This window comes from Hyalella azteca, unplaced genomic scaffold (assembly GCF_000764305.2).
Source record: "Hyalella azteca isolate HAZT.00-mixed unplaced genomic scaffold, Hazt_2.0.2 contig8859, whole genome shotgun sequence".
In the NCBI taxonomy this organism is placed as follows: domain Eukaryota; kingdom Metazoa; phylum Arthropoda; class Malacostraca; order Amphipoda; family Hyalellidae; genus Hyalella; species Hyalella azteca.
This window is the reverse complement of record NW_025938942.1, coordinates 130852-154619: the sequence shown is the minus strand read 5'-3', so window position 1 is coordinate 154619 and position 23768 is coordinate 130852. Positions and strand designations below refer to the sequence as shown.

The window sequence follows — 23768 nt, the reverse complement described above, 5'->3', positions numbered from 1 at the left end:
CGGCTGAACCCCTTCTGTGCTGCAGTATAGCTCCTGCATCTGCCCCACTGAACCCCTTCTGTGCTGCAGTATAGCCCCTGCATCTACCCCACTGAACCCCTTCTGTGCAGCCATTGTCTGCGTCATGTCACGCAGTTCACCAGAGACCTCATCTTTGTGCTGTAGCTGCAGTAACGTAAATTCATAAGCGAATCAACATGCCATCAACAATTTCTTAGTTTAGCGACTTCCACTGCGACATCGAGATGATGAAACTCGTGTCTATAATAAATAATTATCGTTGCTATGCGAACCTCCTCTTTGCATCAGGATCGTGAAATGGAAGAAGACAGGGAAATCTGGCATATTGACGAGTGCTACTAGAAATTTCTGATGCAATAGCAACAGAAGAATACGTCACTATTGCGTCAGCTTATGAACTCGTCATGGCTGGTCGATGGTGATGTGCAATAGCAGAGCGCTTCACCACTGCTTCATCTAGTGCATGTGTCATTTTCGGCTTAGGGCAATGTGCAATGCGTGCCACAATCGTGTTATTCGATTAATAAGACGAAACGAAGACATTCTCTTAATTAAAGAAAAACATGAGCTTCCTATGCAACCCAGCGGAAACGCTGATGAGATAATAGCACTCCACAATCACGGACGGTTTTGGTTTCCAAGACAACTTTCGATTTTAACTTTTATCTGCTCGTGTTTTCCTGTCAAGACAAAAATGCCTAATGAAAATCATCTTAATTCCCGTTTGTTTTTCAATTGAAAAAATGTTTTAGGTTGTTTGGAAGAAAATTGACTGGACACAGTGGACTTATTGGTGCTATTTCGAGCTTCAATCAATCTTCAGAATATCGTATACTTGTATAGCGGCTTTGTTTGTGTCCGAGCTGATGTTCTTTTCGCTGTTGATAATTCATGGAGGCTCAACGCCCTTTCCCTTGCCATTTAAGGGAGAGAGTTGAAATTCTTTCGCTCCGTTCATTTTAGTACTTGCAGCATTTTTGCTTGATTCTTTTTGCTAAGTAAGTATAGTGTGATATTTACTCTGTTTATATTCCTTATTTATTTTCATTTGGCCTATTTTTCTTATTGGCTCTCGTGAAGCATGGAAGCTGAAGTCAGCTCAGCTGTTGCTTGATCTCGGTTATAGATCAGTTTTATAATAAATAACACTGTCGGTATGAGCTTGTCATTTCTGTCAGTGCCTGGGTACCATCTCTGGATTGAATTTTTGGAAGCTACGCTCCGCTATACCTAATATTTATCAAATGTTTTAATTTATTGTCCTGACGCATTTCGTCTACTTTATCTCGACGAATTAACTGTTATTGCCAGTGCATTAGGTATGTAGTTATTTTTTACTGCAATTTTATAGAGTTGGGTTTGTGATAATAACATGCATGAATCTACAACAGAAATTTCTCCTAACCAAATACTATATGACGAGTTGTCAAGTAAGAAGTTTTTTGACAATTCGAGGTCCATGCTAAAGCCGGGATTGCTACGTGGCTGTGGGTGTGTGTGGGAGGTCACCGTACCGCCGCTTTATCACATGTATTCGGATGAGCGTCCGGTAGTCCTAAGCGTATCGTGCTTTTTACTCAATTATCTTCTCTTCAGTTACTATAATTTAGAGAGCATCAATAATATGACATCCACTGCATCTATGTTAACGCGCTGTTAAATATTAACCTTCAATATTGAATTATGATGATTCTCATCATAATTTCACAACGAATGTTTCAGTTTCGAAGTCGAGTTGGACATCTGCCACGTCCAGCTGTGCCGTCGTGCATATTTCAAGGAAATGTCCACCGCGCAATCTTTTACATTATTTTCTCGAATGACGGAGCTTCCTTTAGCTTTAGCTTCCTTTAGTATCGCGGTAAACATTGTTGCATTCAATCTGCTTCTCTGAGAGGCAGTTGTGAATGCAATTTAGTCGGGCGCGCAATATACAGTAGATGTATTATTGTATTTTATGTTTTATCAAATCGTTTTCGTGTAGTATTTGCCGACTTTTTATTTCCATTTGTTTTCGTGCTTTAAATTCAAATAGGTTCCTTTTATGCTCATTCTATGATGATTGAATTGCTTTAAGGCAGCTCTGGGATAATAACCATATCTGCAAAATAATATCGCCTATGCAACATCTATCATGCGCTTTATATATTTTTAAAGAAATTTTGTGTAAACCTTCATTTGCGTAGTATATTTTAGACGACTATGACCCAACGCCACACATGCTAATTCTTCAGAGTTGAAATTTATCAGTCAGTGAACGACCGACGGTCGGCCAGCGATAGCTTACTCGTAATTTTCGTTTGGTGCGACGTAGAAGGCCAGGCAGGTGTTCTTCTTTTTAGAACATTTATGATAATATCATTCGTGTTCGAAATGTTTGATGATGCGTATGAATCATTAGTTTATGTTGCTGTACACGAGTAGCAGCTCATGGTCGCATTAATAATTCATCATGGCACACCGATGCAAGATGTACGTCTTCCCTGACAGGTGCTAGTGGACCTTGACTAGAGGTTTCGCTCGTCATGAATATATCTTCACGTCTTTGTTCAGCTCTCTCCTTCTTAATAGTTCATGTCCTACAAAGACTCTTCACGGAAGGCTCAGTCTCTTTGTTCGTCTGTATTAATGATCATTGAGTAACGAACCACTCGGTAGAAATATAGAGTTCACGATGTGAGCATGTTTACATAGGGCCATGAAATATTTTGCTATAGTTAGCTAAACCCTCTAAGATCTCTCTGTGTGATACATGGGCCTTCGATCTGTCATTACTTTTTCTGAGAAAATACGGCCGTATTATTATCTCCTTCATTATTAGTTATTCTTTGTCGGCAACTTAATTTAATTTCCATGTATCATGTAGTCCAGTCTAAATTTCAAGCAAAAATAAAATTACCGTAAATAAGTTATGGTTTATTCAATTATTGAGTCAACAATTGAGTATCGTCTGTCACACACGTAACAAGGGTTATTGTACACTTTCTTCGACTGGCAATCACGTGGGATTATGTCTTTGTTCTCGAAGTCAGTGCACGCATTAATAATTTGTTCATTTTTCAGCTTTCAATCAAAGTAAGTGCATTGAATATTTCATAGTAATTGCCCTGTTTTGTCATATCATATTCATGTACCATTGCATTAACTAGTAATTTCCTCTGGCATCTTTCATTCCAAGTCACTGCTTCGAATATTTTACGGTAATTTTCGTGTTTTGTTGTTATACACGTATATACAAATCGCACTAACTTGTGTATTTTTTTCTTGCAGCTTTCATTCAAATCGACAAGGAATTGAAATATTTAGTGGATGGCGTCACCGTTCACATGAGTAATGTGAGTATCTAGCTCCTTCGTTTAGCAGCTTGTGCTTGTTTCATCTAACTGGAAATGTGTAATGTATCTTAATCTACTTGTTAAGAATAAATTTTTTTACTGAGAAGCAAACATGAAAAAACTTGTGCCCATTGTATTATTTTTAATACTCTCATTAACAATCTTTTGTCCTCTCAATAAATTTTTGTTATTTGACTGAAATACAGAGCCGCCTGGATTAAGCATAAAATGGGTTAAATCATCATTGAATATGTCTGAATTTAAGACATTCTTCCAGATTTCTGTACCGCAAAATAAGTTACCAACTTGTTCTTAAATTTACCCTAATTTCAAATAAAATTATGCTAAATGTGGGCAACAGCAACTGCATCTTGTTGCAATGAATGAAGTAATGCCTGGGTAGGTCGTCACCGCTACGCTTCTATAAAAGTTTGCATGACGAGCGAGATCCGAGCTAACTTCAGTCAACTCTACACGGAGTGGCATTCCCTCAACTCGACTTGATGTCAAGGATGCTAGACTTGTCTCACCATTCGTATGTTGCAAATCTCTGCTTGCATGATGACTTGATATATGGTATGGATTTTGAGAATTACCGAAATATCGAATGATGCCATTCGAGTATATGGTATATACTCGAAGTATATGGTAATGTTAGGAGGTCGCTTCCCTTGATGACGGTCCCCCCTCCCCCGTATATACTATTATATATCCTTCATTGGGCGCTTTAACTCTATTGACTTCGTTTATCGCATGCGCTGTTGAGAATTTAATTTGAGTTTTGTGCTTGGTATTGTTCGTGAAGTTCACTAGCGCCCTAGCGCCATTAAAACATTAGGAATTTGCGAACTTGTTTTTTCTCTTGTCTAATAATTTTTTTCATGCAGTAATGGTACGACTTCTGTAATACTGAGAGTGATACATTCAGCATGTATATGCGCGATGTTTTTCGCAAGATTTGTCTGTGACACTTGAAGTTTCGTAGATTTTACCTGAGTAAGGGTTTGTTCTTCTATACTCCTAAACTAAAAGTTCAAATTTTTTATTGTAATTTTCAATTTGATTTGCTTTAATTTGAAGCCTTCATAAATTTATGATTCTCGTATCTTAATAAGTTAGCTTTTCTGCCTTTTTTGTGAACTCCATATTGAAGATTTGGTAGCAAATTACGGGAAAAGTGTGGAGGTTTCAATGAAATTCAGCTGTTTAGTGTCGGTCATGGTGAAGAATTGATCCAATTTACAGGAATAGTTTAGATATTGAGGAAAATTCAGTGTTGATTGCCTCGCATGATGGCGGCTTTGAGGTCTGTAGTTGTGCGGGAGTGTGTCTGTCCTGGCGCTGTGCCAAGCTTGCCGATCTCATCGAAGCGCTTTAATGAGTGCGCGATTGTTTGTCAATATGAGACCACGACTCGCTGTCGTGTGCCTGCTCATTGACTACTGGGTCTCACTTATCTTGTCGTGCGCCCGCTCACCATCTCCTGAGTCTCACTAATGTTGTCCTGAAACGAGTCATGCCCCGAAAACACGTAAAAAAATTATCCAGTTTTAGTGTATTTTGCTAAATTTATTCGGGTATTTGGCGGTCATGTTAAAATTTTTAAAATACCCATATCATGTTTCAAAATTCTTATTATGTTCTATTTATAAACATATAATCAGAGCAATCGCATTACAACTTTGGAGGTAAATTTCACAACTCGTGGCATAGGTAGACAAAATTTTAATATGCTGCCACCTCAACTTGTGTATTACGTTCTGCTGCAGGCGACGTATAGTGATTTATGTAGGTATGCCGATTGTGAATGGCTCATTGCCGCTGTTACGCACCTGACAAAGTATTTTATGAATTATAACCTGTGCTTGTTTAGAAAAATATTTCATTTTAGTTACAGCGTCAGTAAATGAAACGAGAGCGCGTCACTGTTCGGTGGAGCGGAGGAGGCTCGCTAATCATTCGATTCCGAAGGAGTCGTGCTACTGCCATGTGCCTAATTAAATAAGAAAATTATACCTGAACAAATTGTAGATTAGAAAGAAGCAGCGGCCATGTTTATATTGGTGTTTGCAAAAAAGAAAAATCTGAGAAATGTTAAGTTCACTTAAAATATCTCCTGCAAACTGAGATCGTTGTTAGTAGCACCCAGCCACTTAGTAGCTGCCTGCTTCGCTTTACGTGTCAGCGATGAAAGAATTCATGCGCTTGTTGAACGCATGGCTAGTCACAGCTTTTTCACTAAGACGGCATTAGTGCAGTTTAGCCACAGTCGCTGTTTACCGTGACAGCCTTCACGTTAGCATTGTTGGGCCTTGTCGATGTCTGTGTGCGGAATTTAGGGGGCACCCAAATAAAGGTGCAGAACATTCACTTGAATTTAGTGGCTAAGTTGGTTGGCGCGATATCTGTTACAATTTATGATTACCTCTCGGACATCATTTTAGCTGACTGTAAAAACGCATTCGTGTTTCAAATAATTTATTTAGGTTGTAACGAATGATTGCAGTTTGTCGTATAGGAAATCTTAGGTTGGAATATATCCGCAATAATTATCGTTCGTTCGAAGGCGATTCTTGAACTGCGACTGTTGAAGAAAAGCCAGCCATGACCCACATATCCATCAGTTACCATCCATAATTTCCCTCAGTAGGTAGTAAAGTTGTAAGAAAGTGTTTCGAAGATATACGTGACTGACTTGGTCGAAGTCCTAACTTTTATTCAAAAAACTTATTTTCTGATTGTTTGAGGTCTAGTTTTTTTAATCGAAAGCAAAAAATTTTCCCGTTCCCCTGGCTGATCGCTGAATTGAATGAAGAATATCTATACAAATTTTGAATAATACAAGCTCTTTTATCTCCTTTCAGAATTTATTACGAGACTGCTTATCACTTGCGCTTGTTGCAGATGTTTAAAAGCGGCAGCAGCGGCGGCGGTAGCACAGAAGCCGGCGCCGAGGTGGACATGCTCGACGATGGGGCAGACTCCCACCAGCCGCCGCTCCCACACCAAAACTATATTTTATTTGACCCGCCTCAGCTCGACTTTAAAGAGCAGTGAGTGATGTAAATTTTCTGTCACCCGGTGAACTCCAGTTAAAGGTGTAAATTATGTGATTTGATTTACTGTATACATGTTTGAATGTCTCTGAGTGCAATCTGAAGGTGCGGCATTTGGCTGTCACGAAATATCTCGAACATTACTGGCTCTTGGCTGTTGCGTCCATGGCCGCCTCATCAATTAGACTCTCATATTCAAACAAGTTATTTCTTTCACGTGTATTAAACCCTGTCGCGAATATTAATTCCCGTGGCTTTATTTTTCGGAACGATTTGTAAAAGTGACATTTCTTTTATAATAGATTTGAAGTGTGTTTCTCCCGCCATCTCGGGAGGATGTTGCAAATTACTATTTCATTTACGAACAGTTTTCTTTTTGCTGTACTGTGGTATGTATTCGTAAGGTCATACCAAGTTATCGATTGTTTCAGCAACGTGTAAAGCGTGTCTGCCAAAATAACTTTCAACGTCTTTTAGATTAGTTATTCTCTTAGTGTAGTGCCACATGCTTTCGTACGGGTATAATTATGGTTAAAATATGATATTGGCAACAATAATATAAATTGTGTTTATAACGACAGCCCGGTGGGCATGCCGGTGATGCGGAAGGTGGTGGTGCGCAACGTGGGCCCTCTGGCGAGTGCGGGCTACAGCGCGGACGCCTCCAGTGCCGTGCAGCTGCATAGCCTCTCGGGCAACACCTTACACTTCCACTGCACCTTCTTTCAGGACAAGGTACTCTAGCATCAACATTGTATTAATGTTATCTTCATGATTCTATTAATTAATCAATTAATTTATTTTAAATTAATCAATAGAATCAGTGATTCTATTAATCTGTGCATATTTGGACTTGGTCGTTATGCGCTTGACGTGTGTACTGTGTAATGACCAATTAATCATGAACAATTAATAATAGGGAATCTTAATGCATTCAGATTCCCTATTCATAGCGTCTTGTGATGATAAAAATTTCATTTCGTTTCATACCGATAATTTAGATGGCTACGTTTTGATACATGGAACAGAAAACTGATGAAATTTTGCAATACATGGAACAGAAAACCATTTCGCTAACTAATTTGTGCTTAGGAGTGCGAGTCTGGCTCATCTGAGTTTCCTGGATTACTTGCATAAATTGACCTTCGCAAATTTGGTCAATTTTTAGTGAATCACTCCTAATTAAATTATGAGCTTTTGTTACGGTATGTTTTCTGTTCATATCATGGAAAGAATGGTGTTCAAATTAATGAATTTTAGATGTGCATGGAAGAAGCTATTGCGAGTTTGAACTTACGAGCTGCCTCCATTGCAGGTAGTGGCCGCTTATACCAACACAACTTTCGACGTCGTATTCCTGGGGCGCGAGGAAGGCCTTATTGAAAACACAATTTTTATCCACACTTCGATAGGAACTTATAAGTATTCCGTGAGTATGCAATCAAATTCATCGTATTCCTTGATTCCAGCTTTCACTTTATCCTCTTCGTTTGGCTTATTGACACGCATAGAATTTCTCATTCGTTTGCACTTGGCACTTTGTCCCATTTGCTGTTGTGAAGTTGTTGAAGAACGGCATATTAGCATTTCTTTTCTCAGTCTCTTGCGCTAACAAGCTATGTGTAATGTTAGCGACATCTTGGCGAAGGAACTTCGTTTTCATTGCTCTTCACTGGTCCTGTGTCGTTCTCTCTGAGAGCAACTCTAACGCTGCTTCCTTCCCGCCAGTTTTTGCTGGCTGTCTATTCGAAAAATTGCCATTCTCCTCCTCTAAGCTGGTGACCATTTATTTTCCCCTAATAAATTTGTTATATGATCGATACCTCTTGCAGTATGTTTCTTTCGTCCAATCTGATGCGAAAGTTTTTATAGCTTTCATTCTAGTTAACTTTTTTTTTAGTTATCGTCTGGTGATTGAGACATCACCCCAACCCATCAAGGGGTCGTTCGGTTGGTCGTTTTGTAAATTATCTATGTATAACTTCAACGTGGTATGCATCAAGACCGTATTTTATGCATTTTTCCGTTTCACCTCAGAACCCCGACCAGTGTCATGTCGGTGACTATTGTAAACCTCAGATCTTTGTGTCTATGATTAGATTATAACTTTAAGTATTATCGTAGAAAGATGTGAACTACAAAACTACAAAGAGGTAGAAATGTGGTGCTTGCAACATGGCAACTCTTCCCTGAACGTGTATCACTAAGGTTGATGTTTGCCTACGCAAATCACCAATGAGATATAATTTTTCAGGTGCGAGCTGTGGGAACAAGTAACCAGTATCGCTTGCGGCCGCTGGTGGGGGTGAGAATGCCTCTGAACTCCTCCTACACGCCGCTCATTCACCTACACAATCCACACCCGCATACCCTGCAGGTGTGTAATCATTCCCCTGCTGTAATATGCACTCAGAGACCGTACTTTCAATATTCAGTTAAGTACACTTAGCGGCCCAAGTACACCTAGCGGACGATTTTCCGTCTGTTATTGGTAAGTTTAGCTTTGAGAGTCGTCAGTGATTGGCTGACGGAGTAACGAACTCATGACTATTTTTGATAGTCCGACTTCTGAGCCTCTGATCCCCGTCGTGATTTTCTCTCATGTTACAACTGAATTCCGCCGATCCATGTATACGGGGACGGAAATTCAGCGTAGGATGTTAATTAAATTATTAGGTTTACAGTAAAGGCAGTGTAATCAAACGCATAAAGAGCATATGTGGATTGCATTATAACTTGTGGAAAAAGTTGTCGGCTGCTAAATATACGAGGATTCAATTATTTTTGAACTTTTGATTAACAGCTAAAAATTCAAAAAGTGCAACGCAAAAGTGTTGTTCCTCAAACTGGGTTCGAATTTCTTCTTACTATGAAATTGAATGTCATGTTGTAAGTTTTTCGAGCTCGATTTACATCTTGGAATACGGACTGGAGGTCCTTTTAGCAATAACCATTGTATATTTGGCGGAGGTTCGGGATGCGTTTACATTTCAGTAATACGATAGCATTTAATTCACTAGGATAGTCAGCAATATCTGTAGTGTATTGGTGCAGGTGCGGGATCATATCATTCAAAAGTACAGTCTTAGCAATATCTGTAGTGTATTGGTGCATCATTACATTCAATGGTATAGCTTGAGCAATAACTAATGTATTGGGTGCAGGTGCGGGAGCTGTACAGCAGCGGCGGCGACCTGCACCTCGAGCTGCTGGGGGGCGCGACGGAGGGCGACGCCAGCAGCTGGAGCGTGCCGCCCTACCAGACCCGCGCCCTCGCCCGTGCCACCTTCGTCGCCAGGCGCGAGAACAACCACACCGCCTACATCAGGTGCACGTCATGCAGTGCTGCTCATGGTGCACGTCATGGTAGTGCCTCTTGGTAGAGCAACCACACCGCCTGCATCAGGTGCTTGTCATGGTAGTGCCTCTTGGTAGACCAACCACACCGCCTGCATCAGGTGCACGTCATGCAGTGCTGCTCATGGTAGTGCATCTTGGTAGGGCGTGTGTTACGACGAGAAAACCTGCATATGTTGGTCTATGTATGTTGAATAGCATGTATGTGTATGTTGAATTAACGGCGTTTGTTGAATTATATTTGTATGTTGAACGGAATGTGAATGCTTAATAATTTGTGTAGGGTAAATTGCCTATGTAGGTTAAATTGTCATTGTTGATATTTCTCTGCTAAAATGTATCTGATATATACGACGTGTCGTAGGATGGTGACGACAGGCATCGACGGGGACTACCTTGTGGTGCCTGTAGAGGTGGAGGTGAGCAGCGAGCCTGGCCTCTACTGCCCCCACGACGGTCTGCACTTCCCCTTGCTTACTCCCCACCACCCGCCCGCCTCACTCCCCCTCATGCTCATCAACTCTGCTCATAAACACATACACATCCAGGTGAGACTCGCACACCTCTCACAGCCCTGGAATTATCGTGAACTTCTGAGACTTTAGTTTACCGAGTTACAAGCATAAAAGTCTTAATTGTTTTTCACTCAGTTAATTGCGATATGAACGTATATTTGATTACATTATATGGTGGTGGGATGAACTATCATAATAAGCGGATAGAAACTTGATCAAAGTTGTTTATGCTGCCAGAACGTGATCACGACGCCAGTTAACGACGCCATCACCATTGACTTCAAGCCCATGAAGGTCCCTCCGGGCTCCGTCAAACCCACGCAGGTCGCCACCGTCACTTTTGATCGTGAGTAAACTCATCACCCATGTATTTGCTCTTAGGAAAAATGAAGGGATTATTATGTCTAAAAATTGACACTTTTTACTCGTATCACTGAAAAGCCCATTTGCCTGGCTAAAGTGGGTCCGGATGACCCGTAGAAAGTGCATCACTTTTTGGACAGTCTAATTTATTTCTCTCGAGTGTGCAGTGTTAAATCTTGCATACGGCAAAAATAACTGCCTGCTGGAATGGAAGATGAATTGCCTTATCATAAGCAATATCAAATTTATTTTCGATTGAACGCTGGTCTTCCAGCCTACCGTAACGTCATACTTGTCATCATCGGCTTATTTTCTACACCCCTTGTTGCCATGAAGAACAGTAAAATTCACTCATAGTTTCTCTTGTGTTTCAAGGAACATGATCGCAGGCACGGTGAACATTCCCTCTGTGAATTGCAATGTTATGTTTGCAGCGTCAAAAGTTCGCCGAGGGGGCGGCGCGGTGGCCGGCAAGTTGCTCATCAAGAGCAAAGTATCAGCTTATAAGCTGAGCGTGCCCTTCAGCGTGAACCTCCTGCACGGCCACCTTCGCTACAGCCCCGCCGTCACCAGCTTCTTCACAGGGCCTCCCCACCTCGGTCAGATGCTCCTCTAGTTCTCTCTTTTGTAAACGTCAAGTAACAGCTGAGAGTAGCAGTTTATACCTACTACCACATGTGTCATAGCTTCTTTCTCTATATTTACCAAAGTTTAAACTCGAATGTTTCTTAAGCTCTCGATTTTTTTTACAATTTTCTCTTATTATCTGTACCAGCTAATATTCCTGTAGATAGTTTGTAACTTCGTAAAGTATATCGTATTTTATTGCAAAGCACCTCGATTTCTATTCCTTTCATGTTAAATTTGTTCAAATTTTTAACATGAGATTCCGAGCCTTTGAATAAAATTTGTTAGTTCGTTTCATTCTGTTCACTGCCTCACTGGCCGAAATTTCTTGCTCATTTCAATTAAAAACAACTTTTTTCCTTTACAGATCCATCGAGCATTTCAGATTCAAATGCCTTTAACAGGAACGATTCAAACTCTTCAATGTATCCATTCTTTTCTCTTCCGTCCATCACTTCGTCTTCTCTGTCCTCGTCAATATCATGGTCGTCAGCCTTGACTTCGTCTAGCGTGTCCCTCTACTCGTCCGTGGACGGCGAGGCAGCGCTGCTCTACAATCCCAACAAAGTCCCAGTAAAGGATCCGCAGGAGGAATTTCTTGATGATAACCTCGGCGACGACCACAGCGACTCGCCATCTGTCATAAATAACGGCCCGTTCTTGCCAGGGGAACCTCGCAACTTATCCCTCACGAATACCTTCTCATGCGCAGTGGTCGTCTATAACGTCACTCTCCCTCAGTCCCACCGTAAACACTTCAAGGTATGCTAATTACCCATGCCTTCTTAACTGCAGTAAACGATCTGATTTATTGTTTATTTTTAGTCTCTTTCAGTTCGTGATTACGGCATACCCATGAGTTACTTGAAATATTGTCATACCACGTTTCATAAAGTGACATTTTCAATGCATCGACATAAGTTGTTGTTGTTTGTTGCAGGTGGTGTGGTGGGGTGAGGTGGTGTTGCAACAAGGAGCACAGGGAGTGGTGGCTTCGGTGCAGCTGCTCAGTGTGGACTCTAACCTACGGCTGAGCTCCCACGTAACCATTCACACAAACATAACCACCGTCAACATTCCTCTAACCGCTTACAATGGCCGTCTTACCAAGGTATGCATTGCTGCACTTATGTGCGCACGTCGAACGCTGATTGAGTGCTTCATTTTATTCTCTGAATCGCCGCTCATGTGTATAGCTTCCTTCCATTAGTGTACGGATAGATAATTTCTGTATGTTGTAGTCAAATGAGCTAATGAATCACTATTATTGTGAATAAAATAATCGCATTTAAAAATAACCATGTTCTGACAGAGCTTCACGTCAGCTGTTTCTGATAACGTGGGCAAAAGCTTTCCTCTGGATGGCATTGTGCTGGGGCTTCAATCGTCAGAACGATCGACCGAGAGCGCAGCTGGAGCCTCTCAAGAAAACGCTTGTAACTCTTCGTTGGTAAGCTCAGTGGACCTGGGCACCGTGGGTATGGGGGAGCATCGCGACCTGCACTTCTACGTACACAATGAGAACCCCGTGACAATGCGAGTCATGTCCTGGGAAGCCAACGCAACGTGGGCTGACGTGCATCTCTTTGCGTTCGTTGATCCCGATTCAAACTGGAACATGATAACCCAGCAGCCATCAGAACCGGTACATCTTACGTGCATAAATTCTAAGTGTATTATACTTAAGCTGAAAATAAAGAAGATAACTTTCCCAATACTGTGTCATTAATAGATGAGTCATTCACCTTACTCACTTCATTTTGGTCTTATGTGTGGTTATGAGTTTTTTTCCATCATCGTGTGTTGTTTGTTACGCCCATTTCTGCGATTGAATGCAACTCGCATATCAAAGTTTCTTCCCTTACTGAGACAAGAGAAACTTTTATAATTGATTGATAGGCTATATTTATATGCTTCAATTTGATATGATAGTTTGCAAAGTAATATTGCAAATAATGAAAAAGCACAGCGCATTTACTGTAGTTGGTATCAGGAAAGTAATTAATTACTCAGCCGTTAGCCATAGATATCAACATAATATTGCATCGCAGGTATGGTTGGCACCCGGGGCTGCTGCAGTCTTTAAAGTAAGTGTAGTGACTGCGAGCACTGAAGGCATCTTCTGGGGCACGGCTGTGGTGCACACCGCCTTCGAGAGTCTCTCCCTTACCTTCAGACTGCGCACTGCTATCGGCCAGCTCACCATGATCCCCACACCTGTGCTCTTTGATAATGCCTTCCCTGTGAGTCTGGAACACTACACACATACAGCCAGCTGCTGAACTTGTCATGAATGTGCATCATGCTTTCTTTTCTCCCATTAGTTTAAAAAAAATAACAAGAAACTCACTAGAGGATTTCAATATGAAGATGTACGTAATAATTCTTTTTACACACGATCGGTAGCCCGCAACTAATCTTGCCAAGAATGTGTATAGTATTTTCTTCACTCCTATAAATTGATAAAAAAATTACAAGAAACTGGCAAACTCATTTGTACACCTGGAATTTGAACTAGAAATTAATTTTTTTGACGAGGCAATGTTTATTATCATTGACCAGTGTTTGAAATGAAAATCAATATCAGGATCGTTAAGTGCGTTCAAGCCTTCAATCTTTTTAATTGAGATTCAATCTAAAGCATATAGTTTTTTATTTTTCTATGCTTAGTTATCAGCACAATGTGCACTTAGGGTATATTTGATGCATAAATTTACGAAATACCTGTAATACTTCTAGTACAATCATTTAAAAGAGAGACAATGGAACTAGGTAGGTACTCATTGGTAAAATATCTTCGTATTTAATATTTAATTGAATTGTCAACTCTTTGTATGCTCGACACTAATGAGTTACTATTATGTTGCCAGGGCAAAGTATCCTCGGTTGAGCTGCAAGTTCTGTCGACGTTCGGCCACAGCATGATGGTGGATGACGTGCTGCCACAGCTTCCTTCTGGTCACCACTTCGAGTATCAGGGCGCGCCTCACGACGAGCCCTTCACCCTGCACCCCAACACTCTCACGTCCATCGGGCGACTTGTGTTCGACCCCAGACAATTCTGCTCCGACTTCTGCTACGCTGGCTTCACTCTCGCTGATAAATGTAAGACTTTGAAGAGGTTATGAGTCTTTTTACATCTGAATTCACCGCGCTGGTTTTTGCCAGAAATTTCTCTTTATGAATGCGTCAATGAGCCCTTTGGAAATAACTCGTGGAAATAAATTATAAATCAATCAAACACTGATGTTTAAAATCGGGAATTAATCAAACGAATGAGTTCGAAGTAGTTTGAAATTGAAATAATTTTAAGTACTCATTCAGACTAAACTAAAAAATTTTCCCCGTCTTAGACCGTATTGGTTAGACTGTATTGGTGTATGTTTATTGATTATAAAGAAAAGCTATAATTTGAACGTTCTTATAGTGGGGCAGCAGTGGAGCAGCTCGCTCGCTCTGTCTGGCCACGTTGCAGCCACAGACGTGATGCTGCTCGAGCTGCTGCTGGGGCGCTACCGCAACATATCCACGCCGGTCTTCAACTCGTCCCTTGTGCTGCACACCTCGCACCTACACGCCTTCCCCTTCACAGTACAGGTGCGCGAACGGCTCTTTGCTCTTACCGCACCTAGAGGATGTGAAAATATTGCTTCCTTAATCGCAAATACGTACCTTAACAAACCTTTCTAAACGAATAAGTTGATATGTTTCAAAGTAAATGTTTCGAAATAAATGCCTAATTCATTGCTTAGCAAGATCTTTGAGATACATTACAATGTAACACATGCTCGAGCATATGCTGCTGGTGCATCATGCCTCACGCGTCACAAAACTGACGTAACTGAAGACTGTTCCTCCGACTCAAAGAAAATAAAGAGGCACTTCTGAAGCGCTCGAAAACCTACTTCTACTACCCCTTACGACTACTACTCCACCACTACTAATCATCCACTCTACCACTACTACTAGACTAATCTACCACTACTAATCCTCCACTCTACCACTACTAATCCTCCGCTCTACCACTACTACTCGACTAGTCTACCACTACTACACATCTACACTACTCCATCACTACTACTGTGCCTCATGTCCACAGGTGTCGTTGGTATGGCCACGTGTAGCGCAGTCAGAGGCACTGGAGTTCCCGCTGACACAGCTGCACAACAGCTCAGTGGCGTTGCTGCCGCTGAGCAATCCTACGGACTCGGTGCTATTCGTGCAGCTGTTGTTGTTGCAGCACTACCCGGCACCGCACCTGCTCGCTCGTGCACTTGCTCACCAGTGAGTCAAGACTTCTCCACAATGTATAGCATTCGTAATTAATCAATTAATTACTTTTTTGTATACCTGTTGAAAGGATTGATGATGATCTAGACAAATTTGAGATTTAAATAACTTTAGTATTTTTTAGGTTAACGTTCAGTATTACAGTAATCATATCACTTTTGATTCAGGTTATTTTCGAAAAAAAAAAGTTGAATCGTGGAATTATGTTGCATTTTTGTCCGTATTTTTGATATTTCTCATTGCTCTATTATTGCAATGAATTCAAATTTTTAATTCAGAATCCAGTATTTTTCGCAGGGGCGATCCTGAAACAGTCCTGTCTTTTGTGATTAAAAAGTCTGGGCTTATATTTAATTTAATCGAAATTATTTTATTTAATCACATCATGATTATGTCGAGTGATTTTGTACATGAGCTCTTTTTCATTGAGACGAATTTGAAAGAGCTGTTTTGTGATGCTTTTCCATCATGATCATTCCTTGAACATGTTTTTATGATGATTACGAAATCTTTTCCATCGTGATCATTCCTATAGCATGTTTTTATGTTTATTACGAGCTCTTATTCCTTATGATCATTCCTTGAGGATGTTTTCCATGTAACGAGTTTGCTTGCAGAACGGACTGGGGTGAAGAAAGTGACGGCATTGGCGGGCAAGTGTTCCATTTCGTGGACGTGGAGCCGAGCAGCCCCGGCGAGGAGTGCTCTAGGGGCTGCTTGGAGCCCGACGCTCGTCGCGTCGCTGAGCTGCTACAGCACCGCAGGAAGGTCGAGGCTGAGCTGTCCACCCGGGGCGCCAGGGAGACGATCGTGCTGCGCCTTAGCCCTGGCCAGCAGGTAAAGGTGGTGTTAGGTGTACTGATTTTCGGTTATTTTCTTGCTTGTTTCCTCATGAACTGAATTTATTGGTCATTTCGGTTCAATGAAACGAAATTATCCTACATTTACGAAATCCTACATTTACATTACGACTTTTTTGTGTTTTATTCAAAATATCTTGTCGAAATTTCCGTTGACGTTTAACTCGTAATTTCAATGCCGGAAAATATTATTTATTCTAATGATATGTATTACTCTAAATCTGTTATGAGAACACCACTTTATGATTTTGAACCCTTAAAATTAAAGGCTTTTCTCTAAATTATTATACTAATAATTATACTATTTAATGTTCATCGACTTCACGAGTCAGTCATTCAAAAAAGTGACGAAAACTGAAGATACATTTTAGCAAAACGTCAGAGCAAAATTATGTGAGCGCGTGAGAAGAATGGTTCCGGAATTTATCTATAAATTCTTGAAGAGACAAACATGAGTTGTGCGGTCATTGGTACCTACGCAGTTCTGGCATATGTGCTGACATCAAAACTTAGTTTGTGCCAGTTATCTCCCTCAGAGAAAAAGTGCACGTGTCATATTGTCCGATTATCGACTCAATTTCTTGCCCACAGTACGAGCCGAGAGCGGACGTAGCACGCCATTTTGCAGGGCCAAACTGGGTCAGAATGACCCACATGAGTGGAAAAAGTGCATCGTTATTTGCACAAAATCTCACTCATTTCTGTGAGTGCCTGTTCTACATAGCACGGCTCTAAGAGACTCTTGCCACAAAAAAACAATTTTAAGACTGCAGGTATTATGTCTCTTCAATTACTTGTATGGACTTTATTTGCTTCAGATATCCGTGCGTGTGGCGTTCCGACCATCAGAAGTGGGACAACACGAGAGCGCTGTGATCGTGCGCAATAATCTCACCGTCGTGGACATAGTAAAATTGACGGGCCGCGGCGGTCAGGGCACCGTCAGATTTGCTAACAGGAAACCTGATGCCTCAGCCACTCCGCTTACCTTCAGCCTCGCTGCCAAGCACCTACAGGACTGCCAGGGTAACGCTTTTATCATGTTCATTTGTTGTTTCTCATAACATTATTCATATGTACTCTTTGAGTCTGTCCAGTACTATATATATACAATATTTTTTGTACTACTATTGAAATGTGTTGCATATTGTCTTTAAGCTAAGATGTTAGCATCCTGTGCATTCAACAGCTAAGATTTTGTTCTCTCATAACCTCTCTCTATTCTGCGCTTGATAGTTAAGCTCACAGTATCGCTGTAATCATATTATTATTATTATTATTATGTTATCTCAGCTACGAAACGTCCAGGCGGAAGTACGAGAACGCTCAGAGACCCGAAGCTCACCGTGAAACGCACGTTCACCGCTCGTAACACTGGCGATTTGGCGTGCACTATCAAAGGCTTCCTTATAGCCGGAGCACCTTGCTACAATTATGGCTTCAAGGTGAGAGCTGCCACTTTGAACTGAAAATATCGTGGTTTCTCTCTGCTGGATGTATTCTGGTGCTACGCATCATTCTAGGCAAGTCTTTGCAGTTGTTATCCAGGTGTATGAAAATTTCTCAATTTTGTGTACATTGAATATGAGACATTTACACTGCACTCAATTTTTCTGAAGCTCGAGTGTAGCTGGGAGCATTTTTGATCATCATGGAAATTTTCTTTATTCTATTATTTATTCAAAATGAACTTATTAAAGAACATAGAAACTAAATATTGGGCTAAGAGTCATCAATGCAAGCGATGAGCCGGTAAATTTTCTTTCAATTCTTGAAAAATACTTTAAAATTTTTGCTTGACTCAGGGATCTTAAGTTGAGCTTCTCTCCTGACCTTATCTCATGCGAGTGCTGGTTGTTCTCAGGTGATACAGTGCGAAGTGTTCACTCTGGAGCCGAATGCTTCGCGCAAGATCGACATCGCCTTCAGTCCTGACTTTACGTTGAGCAAAGCGCAGCAAAGTTTACAGCTTATCACAGACGCCAACAGCGGGCTAGAGGCGCTCGAGTACACCCTGCAAGCCACGGTCCCCTCCTCGCTGCTGCAGCCGTGCAGCCTTACAGTGCCCCGACCTCATTGGGAGACGCTCATCTTCTATATTTTCTTCACTATGCTCATCATCATGCTGGTCGTCACGCTGCTCATGGCAGCTCTTGACGCTCACACGCTTCTCAAGAGCAGCGCCAGTCACGCTGCAAGCCTTCAAGTTCCTCTCGATCGAGAGAATGTCTTTGATTTGCGCTCCATCGCTACCAAAGATTCCTCTAAAACCATACCGGTTCTTGTGTCGAATGGCTCTCTGTCTCAAGATTCCCTTAATCATCGTAATCACTATAATAACAAAGCCTTACACAACGCTGCGAACAATAATAACAATAACGTCCTATACAATACTAACTTACAAGATAATATTCCTAAAAAGCCATCTACCGAATCAATCAAAAGCATTCCCGGTGTTAGCGGGAAAAGTAAGTCTACAAAGTCTGATGGTTGGAATTTTATGAATTTTTTGTCTACTTTTGAATCTAAAGAAAAAGAATCGCGAAAGAAACCGTTGAACTCTGGGCATAAAGAGCGCGGGGAACTTGGCTTGAACATTAGTGGAACCCTGGGCTACTATCGTGACCGCCTCAGTGCTGCATTCGCTGCTCTCATAGCTCGTCCCGAGGCTGCTATTCAGCCCACGAAGCCTCGTAGGCAACACTCAAATTTATCTAGTCGCCGAGCCAGCAGTGGAGACCGCTCAAAGCCTGTCCAAGTTGGCACCAACAAGTCTACTGCTGAAGAAAATTCAGGAACATGCAAGTCTACAATTGGAAACAAGGTGCTTAATTTGAACGATGTGAAACACAAAAGTCGGTATGACAAACACCATCACCTGTCTGCTATCGATTACCAAATCAAAAACAAGACAAATACTGGACGTGTTCGACGCCAGTCTATGTTTTCTGAGTCAGATTTCGTACCTAATTCTTACAAATCTAGTCATAAACTACGTCAAGAAGAGGAAGAAACTTCTTCCTGTTCTAATGAAAGCTCCCATTCGGGAGATCTTTCGATCAGCGATAAGGTGAGACTTCTTCAACATTCAATAGACTATCCAATTCGTTCGTATGTTTTCTATGGTTCGTTTTAGGTTTTCAAACGAACAAAAACTTTTCTCTTGGTTTATATTCACTGCAGTTGCTCGTTTGGTTATTTGTTAATGACTTAACGTATTATTAATGCATTCTAGTGTAGCCATTATTTCGTTCGTGGAGTACACTTATGTATGCATGATACAGGCAATTTTGGCAACAGTTTAAAATCGATCTTAAGGAATCGACAGTTTTGTTCGCATTTAACTAATCGGTGTTATTCATTGGCAGGACGCCTCTAGCAAATCGGAGAGTTCAAGTAATCAATCCAGTCTTCTAAATATGAAACGAAATAAGAAAAATAATAATTCCTGCAAAAATGGCCCTCCGAACTCTTCCAACCATGCGAAGTCAAACGGTGTTCGATGCAATGTGAATAAAAGTTCGAACATCTGTAGCAATGGCAGCAGCAGCAGCAGTTCGGTATCTCCGTCACCTCGGGATGAGAAAAATTCCACAACACAGAATTCAAACGAGTCGCTAATCCGATCTGATTCTCCTTCATTCGACCAAAAAGATTCTGGGGGAGATTTTGCCATACAAATCCGGGGTAAAAGTCTGAAAAAAGGAAAGGGTGTTTGTATTCCTCTCAGTGACATCGCTAATGATCATTCTCTGGAACTGCCATATAGTCCAAAGACACTGAAGCCTCCTTCGTTGTCGACGGATGCTCTGCTGCGGCGCCCTAAGCGGAAGACCATCCGAGTCAAAAGTGACGCTACCGTTGTAAGCAGCTCTTTTCCATCTGTAACTACAACAAAACCCGAAAAAAATCAATCGACCAACGATACTCCGGCAGTCACCACTCGGCCTCCAGTTGCCCAACTCCCTCCGTTAACAGCCAAAGATTCTTATTCAACAAAAGTTGCTCCGCAAGACAAGCAAAGAGCTAAGGTGACTCCCGTGGGCAAAATTCTGCCAGAAATTAATCGTGTTGCTCCTCAACGGAATTTGGGTGCCATTGGCCAAAAATTGGGTGCACCAATTATTCCTTTCAATCAGCACTGTTCTCTGTCTTTATTGGCTCCACAGGAGATACCTCAGCACTCGCCACTGCAGCAGCTGTACAGTTCCTCGTCGTTATCAGTACACTCATGGGACCCAAAAGTGATATCTCCAAACGTAATAAACAATAACTTACCGCAAAATTTCAACTCTGGTTTAGACAGTTGGCCTCCTAGTCAGGGTTTGCACCCAGGAACAAACAAAGCCAACGTCTGGTCGAACGAAGCCTATCGTCCCGAAGCTTCTCTTTACAATAGCAGTCAAATGACGTTGTCAGCCAACGGAGCTGGTCCATGGAGCAACATGAGCTCCATTTGGTCGAACAATACATGGAATGCTTCTACAAGCTCCTTGTCATCACCGTGGCCTACACCAAATACCACGGCAATATCACAGGGCCTGGGTTTCGATCCAGTGGGGGGATGGCCGAGCAGCAATGACAGCCTCGGTCCTCTGCAGTGCGCACCTGCTGTGTGGACGGCCCAACACCTGCCACCACTTCTTGAGCAGCGGTCAGCAGCTCCTCACCAGAAGAATGATGTGTAATTCTGACTTGTAACTTTTGCGATTATTTCAGTCCAACTCTTTAGTCATTGTAGATGTTTAGCCATAAATTCGCATTTTTTTGTAATTTTGTGATTGTTTTCCATAGGAGACCACATGTTTATTTAAGTTCTGTGATTCACGATTTAAGGCAGATTCTCAGTGGCGCGATTTATTTAAGATTCACGATTCAAGATTCACGCCTCTGAGGCCGCGTTTCGTACTAATAACCTAATAAGTGCAGTGAATTCTGGAATTTGCCTGATAAGTAAACGGTTACCCATGCTGGGCATTTATTTGCTATCATCCGTTGTGATGCAACCACTCTAGATGTCTCCTTTCTAATGGATTTGAGAGGCATTGATTTGAAAACGTAGAAGTTTGAATTTAGGTATTTGTTAAAGACAGGAGGCTTCTTAGTTAAATACGTGCCATCTTATTGATTCTCTTAGGTACAAAATTGTATCGGTTATTTTTAAACACTGTTCTGTGACTTCACGCTTTGTGGCCATTTTCTTTATTCTGTTCAAAGAACGTTTTGATTTGTTTTAATTTTTTTTAAAGTCGTATCGTTTTAAACGATAGTAATGGTTTAAATAAATTTTAGTATTTTCCTCCGTATTGTGGTAATCACAAAGATCTCATGCTAGTTCGCTCATTTTAGGTCTTGTTTTACTGGATTTTACCTGTACGTTTCAGGTATAAAGATAAATTCTTACATTCAATGTTCTTAGTGTAGGATGACGTGCAAATTGCACTTGATTTTCTTTGCTTTTGTACTTAGACTGGAACATAATTCTAATTTTGTCTCGATTTCTTTTAATTTGGCGTTTTGTACGTTTGCTCAATTTCATATTCATTTGGACTCGATAAGTCATATTTGTTGTTTTCTCTTGTGAAATAGTTACCTGTTACAGCGCTTCGCATTTCTATTCTTTGCGTCATTGGTCGTACTTTTGAACAAAATTGTACGAATCAGAAGTTGAATAAATCTTAACCGTATAATTAACAGGTATAAGAACTGTAAAAGATCTTAAGATCTTGCAGAGTTTTACTCGTGTCTTTGACATCGTACTTCACGATACTCATGTTCCTTCTCCTATTTTTAAGCTTGAAATTATTCTGTTGACTTGGAACGGATCTTGCACGTTAGTCGTAGTGTCAAGTAGCGAGCGAACAGTGAAGAAAACCTTTTCCGACTTCATGATTTAAAAGATGATGTTGTTCACGAAGAAGAGATGGCGTTCTTACCGTCAAACTAGCATTCAACTCTTGTCAAAAAATGCATCCGTGAATTTAAGTGAATTTTATTTTATCCTTTCCCATTGCCCTGTAAAAGTGAAAAGTTTATCCATTCTATAACAGACTCGCTTGAAGTTGAGTTGTCATGTATTGTTTCAGTATCACTGGGACTTTCGGCTAATTTTGTGTGATTCTCAGCGTAAACATTAGCGTTTGGCAATTTCATAGCGGCAGGTGATCTGCCTAGAGTACGCGCTAACTTAAATTCCAAATCTGTCTAGTAAAACTCATCAGTTTCAGCGAGTGCTGAATTTTACCGAAGTGAATAATAAATTTTATCACGAATTGGAAACAAAAACTCTTATCTAGATGATATCGTTTGAAATGAACCTTATCGATTTGAGAAACCAATATACTTAGAAAACTTCATACCAGTGTCTGAATAACTTCTCAGGCGATTGGGCAAAATAATTAAATATTGCTATGATTGATGACACGCCGGTAGACGAAATCAAGCTTTATTTATGATTTCTTCCGAATGGGATAACGATTATATCCAGCTTACAGGTACTGGAATTAGGGACCCTAAAACCCATAGAAGAATGGTCTAGTTATAATTTTAGCCCAGGTTATAAAAGGTTAATCATAGGGAAATTGTCATTAACTAACTTTCGTATCCGTTCATCATCGCCACGTTCTCTACATAGCTCACGTTATTACATGCGAACCTAACATTTGCTACACACTGCTCAATTGAACATACATTAACAAACGACTGAGACGGTAGATGCGCATAATTTTTCAGCGATGGCAACCGACTGAAAATATTTCAAACAAGGCGCTGCGAATCGCGCTACATTTCTGTAAGCCAAGTAAAGAATACCGGCTGTCTGTGAGGCCTTGGCATCGACTGACAGCACTCCGGCTTAAGGTTCACCTTCAGTGCGCTCATTTAAAACCTTAGGAAGAAAGAGATGAATAAATCCGATTTGTAGGGAATGTCTCAACACAGTGTTTATCTCAAGTGATTTCTGATGTCATGAGTCAACAATAAGGCACGTGGGCTTAATAATATAATTGTTTCTATTCATTGTTAGCAGAGAAACTGGAGGTACGTTTCTTTCGTCTAGTTCTAGTCCCTCAATGCTGGCAATGACAGATTTCAACCCACCCACCGGGTCGCCTGCCGAAGACCACCACTGCCCTGGATGTAATGGACCATCATGATTCCAGCCTTCCGGAACGTAGCCTTCAACACTTCAAGCCGTCAGTATCTAGGCCGTGGGTCGAACCAGCCCTCGGTCGAACGGCCACTTGTCGAAGGACGATAAATTTTGGAACAGAACTATGCTATCTGAAACCTAACCTCAGATGCGGTGAACGTAAAATTACGTAATTTATCGATGCCTGGAAGTCA

At 41.1% G+C, this 23768-nt stretch overlaps 1 protein-coding gene across 2 annotated transcripts in view; it reads left to right on the top strand.

Annotated features, from left to right (window-relative positions):
• LOC108664787 (transmembrane protein 131) overlaps window positions 1-22409 on the top strand; it is a 48298-nt gene extending 25889 nt beyond the window's left edge. For both annotated transcript variants that reach the window (XM_018151474.2, XM_018151472.2), the window contains exons 2-22: window positions 3292-3356; window positions 6261-6409; window positions 6994-7147; window positions 7728-7841; window positions 8667-8789; window positions 9577-9740; window positions 10134-10317; window positions 10522-10630; window positions 11082-11246; window positions 11642-12036; window positions 12215-12385; window positions 12587-12919; window positions 13326-13517; window positions 14145-14379; window positions 14702-14871; window positions 15374-15558; window positions 16182-16401; window positions 17243-17450; window positions 17718-17869; window positions 18289-19494; window positions 19793-22409. In XM_018151474.2, the coding sequence (XP_018006963.1) occupies window positions 3292-3356; window positions 6261-6409; window positions 6994-7147; window positions 7728-7841; window positions 8667-8789; window positions 9577-9740; window positions 10134-10317; window positions 10522-10630; window positions 11082-11246; window positions 11642-12036; window positions 12215-12385; window positions 12587-12919; window positions 13326-13517; window positions 14145-14379; window positions 14702-14871; window positions 15374-15558; window positions 16182-16401; window positions 17243-17450; window positions 17718-17869; window positions 18289-19494; window positions 19793-21112 (6014 nt within the window). In that variant the 3' untranslated portion in view covers window positions 21113-22409. The remainder of the gene's footprint in view (window positions 1-3291; window positions 3357-6260; window positions 6410-6993; window positions 7148-7727; window positions 7842-8666; window positions 8790-9576; window positions 9741-10133; window positions 10318-10521; window positions 10631-11081; window positions 11247-11641; window positions 12037-12214; window positions 12386-12586; window positions 12920-13325; window positions 13518-14144; window positions 14380-14701; window positions 14872-15373; window positions 15559-16181; window positions 16402-17242; window positions 17451-17717; window positions 17870-18288; window positions 19495-19792) is intronic.
• The last annotated feature ends 1359 nt before the right edge of the window (window positions 22410-23768 follow it).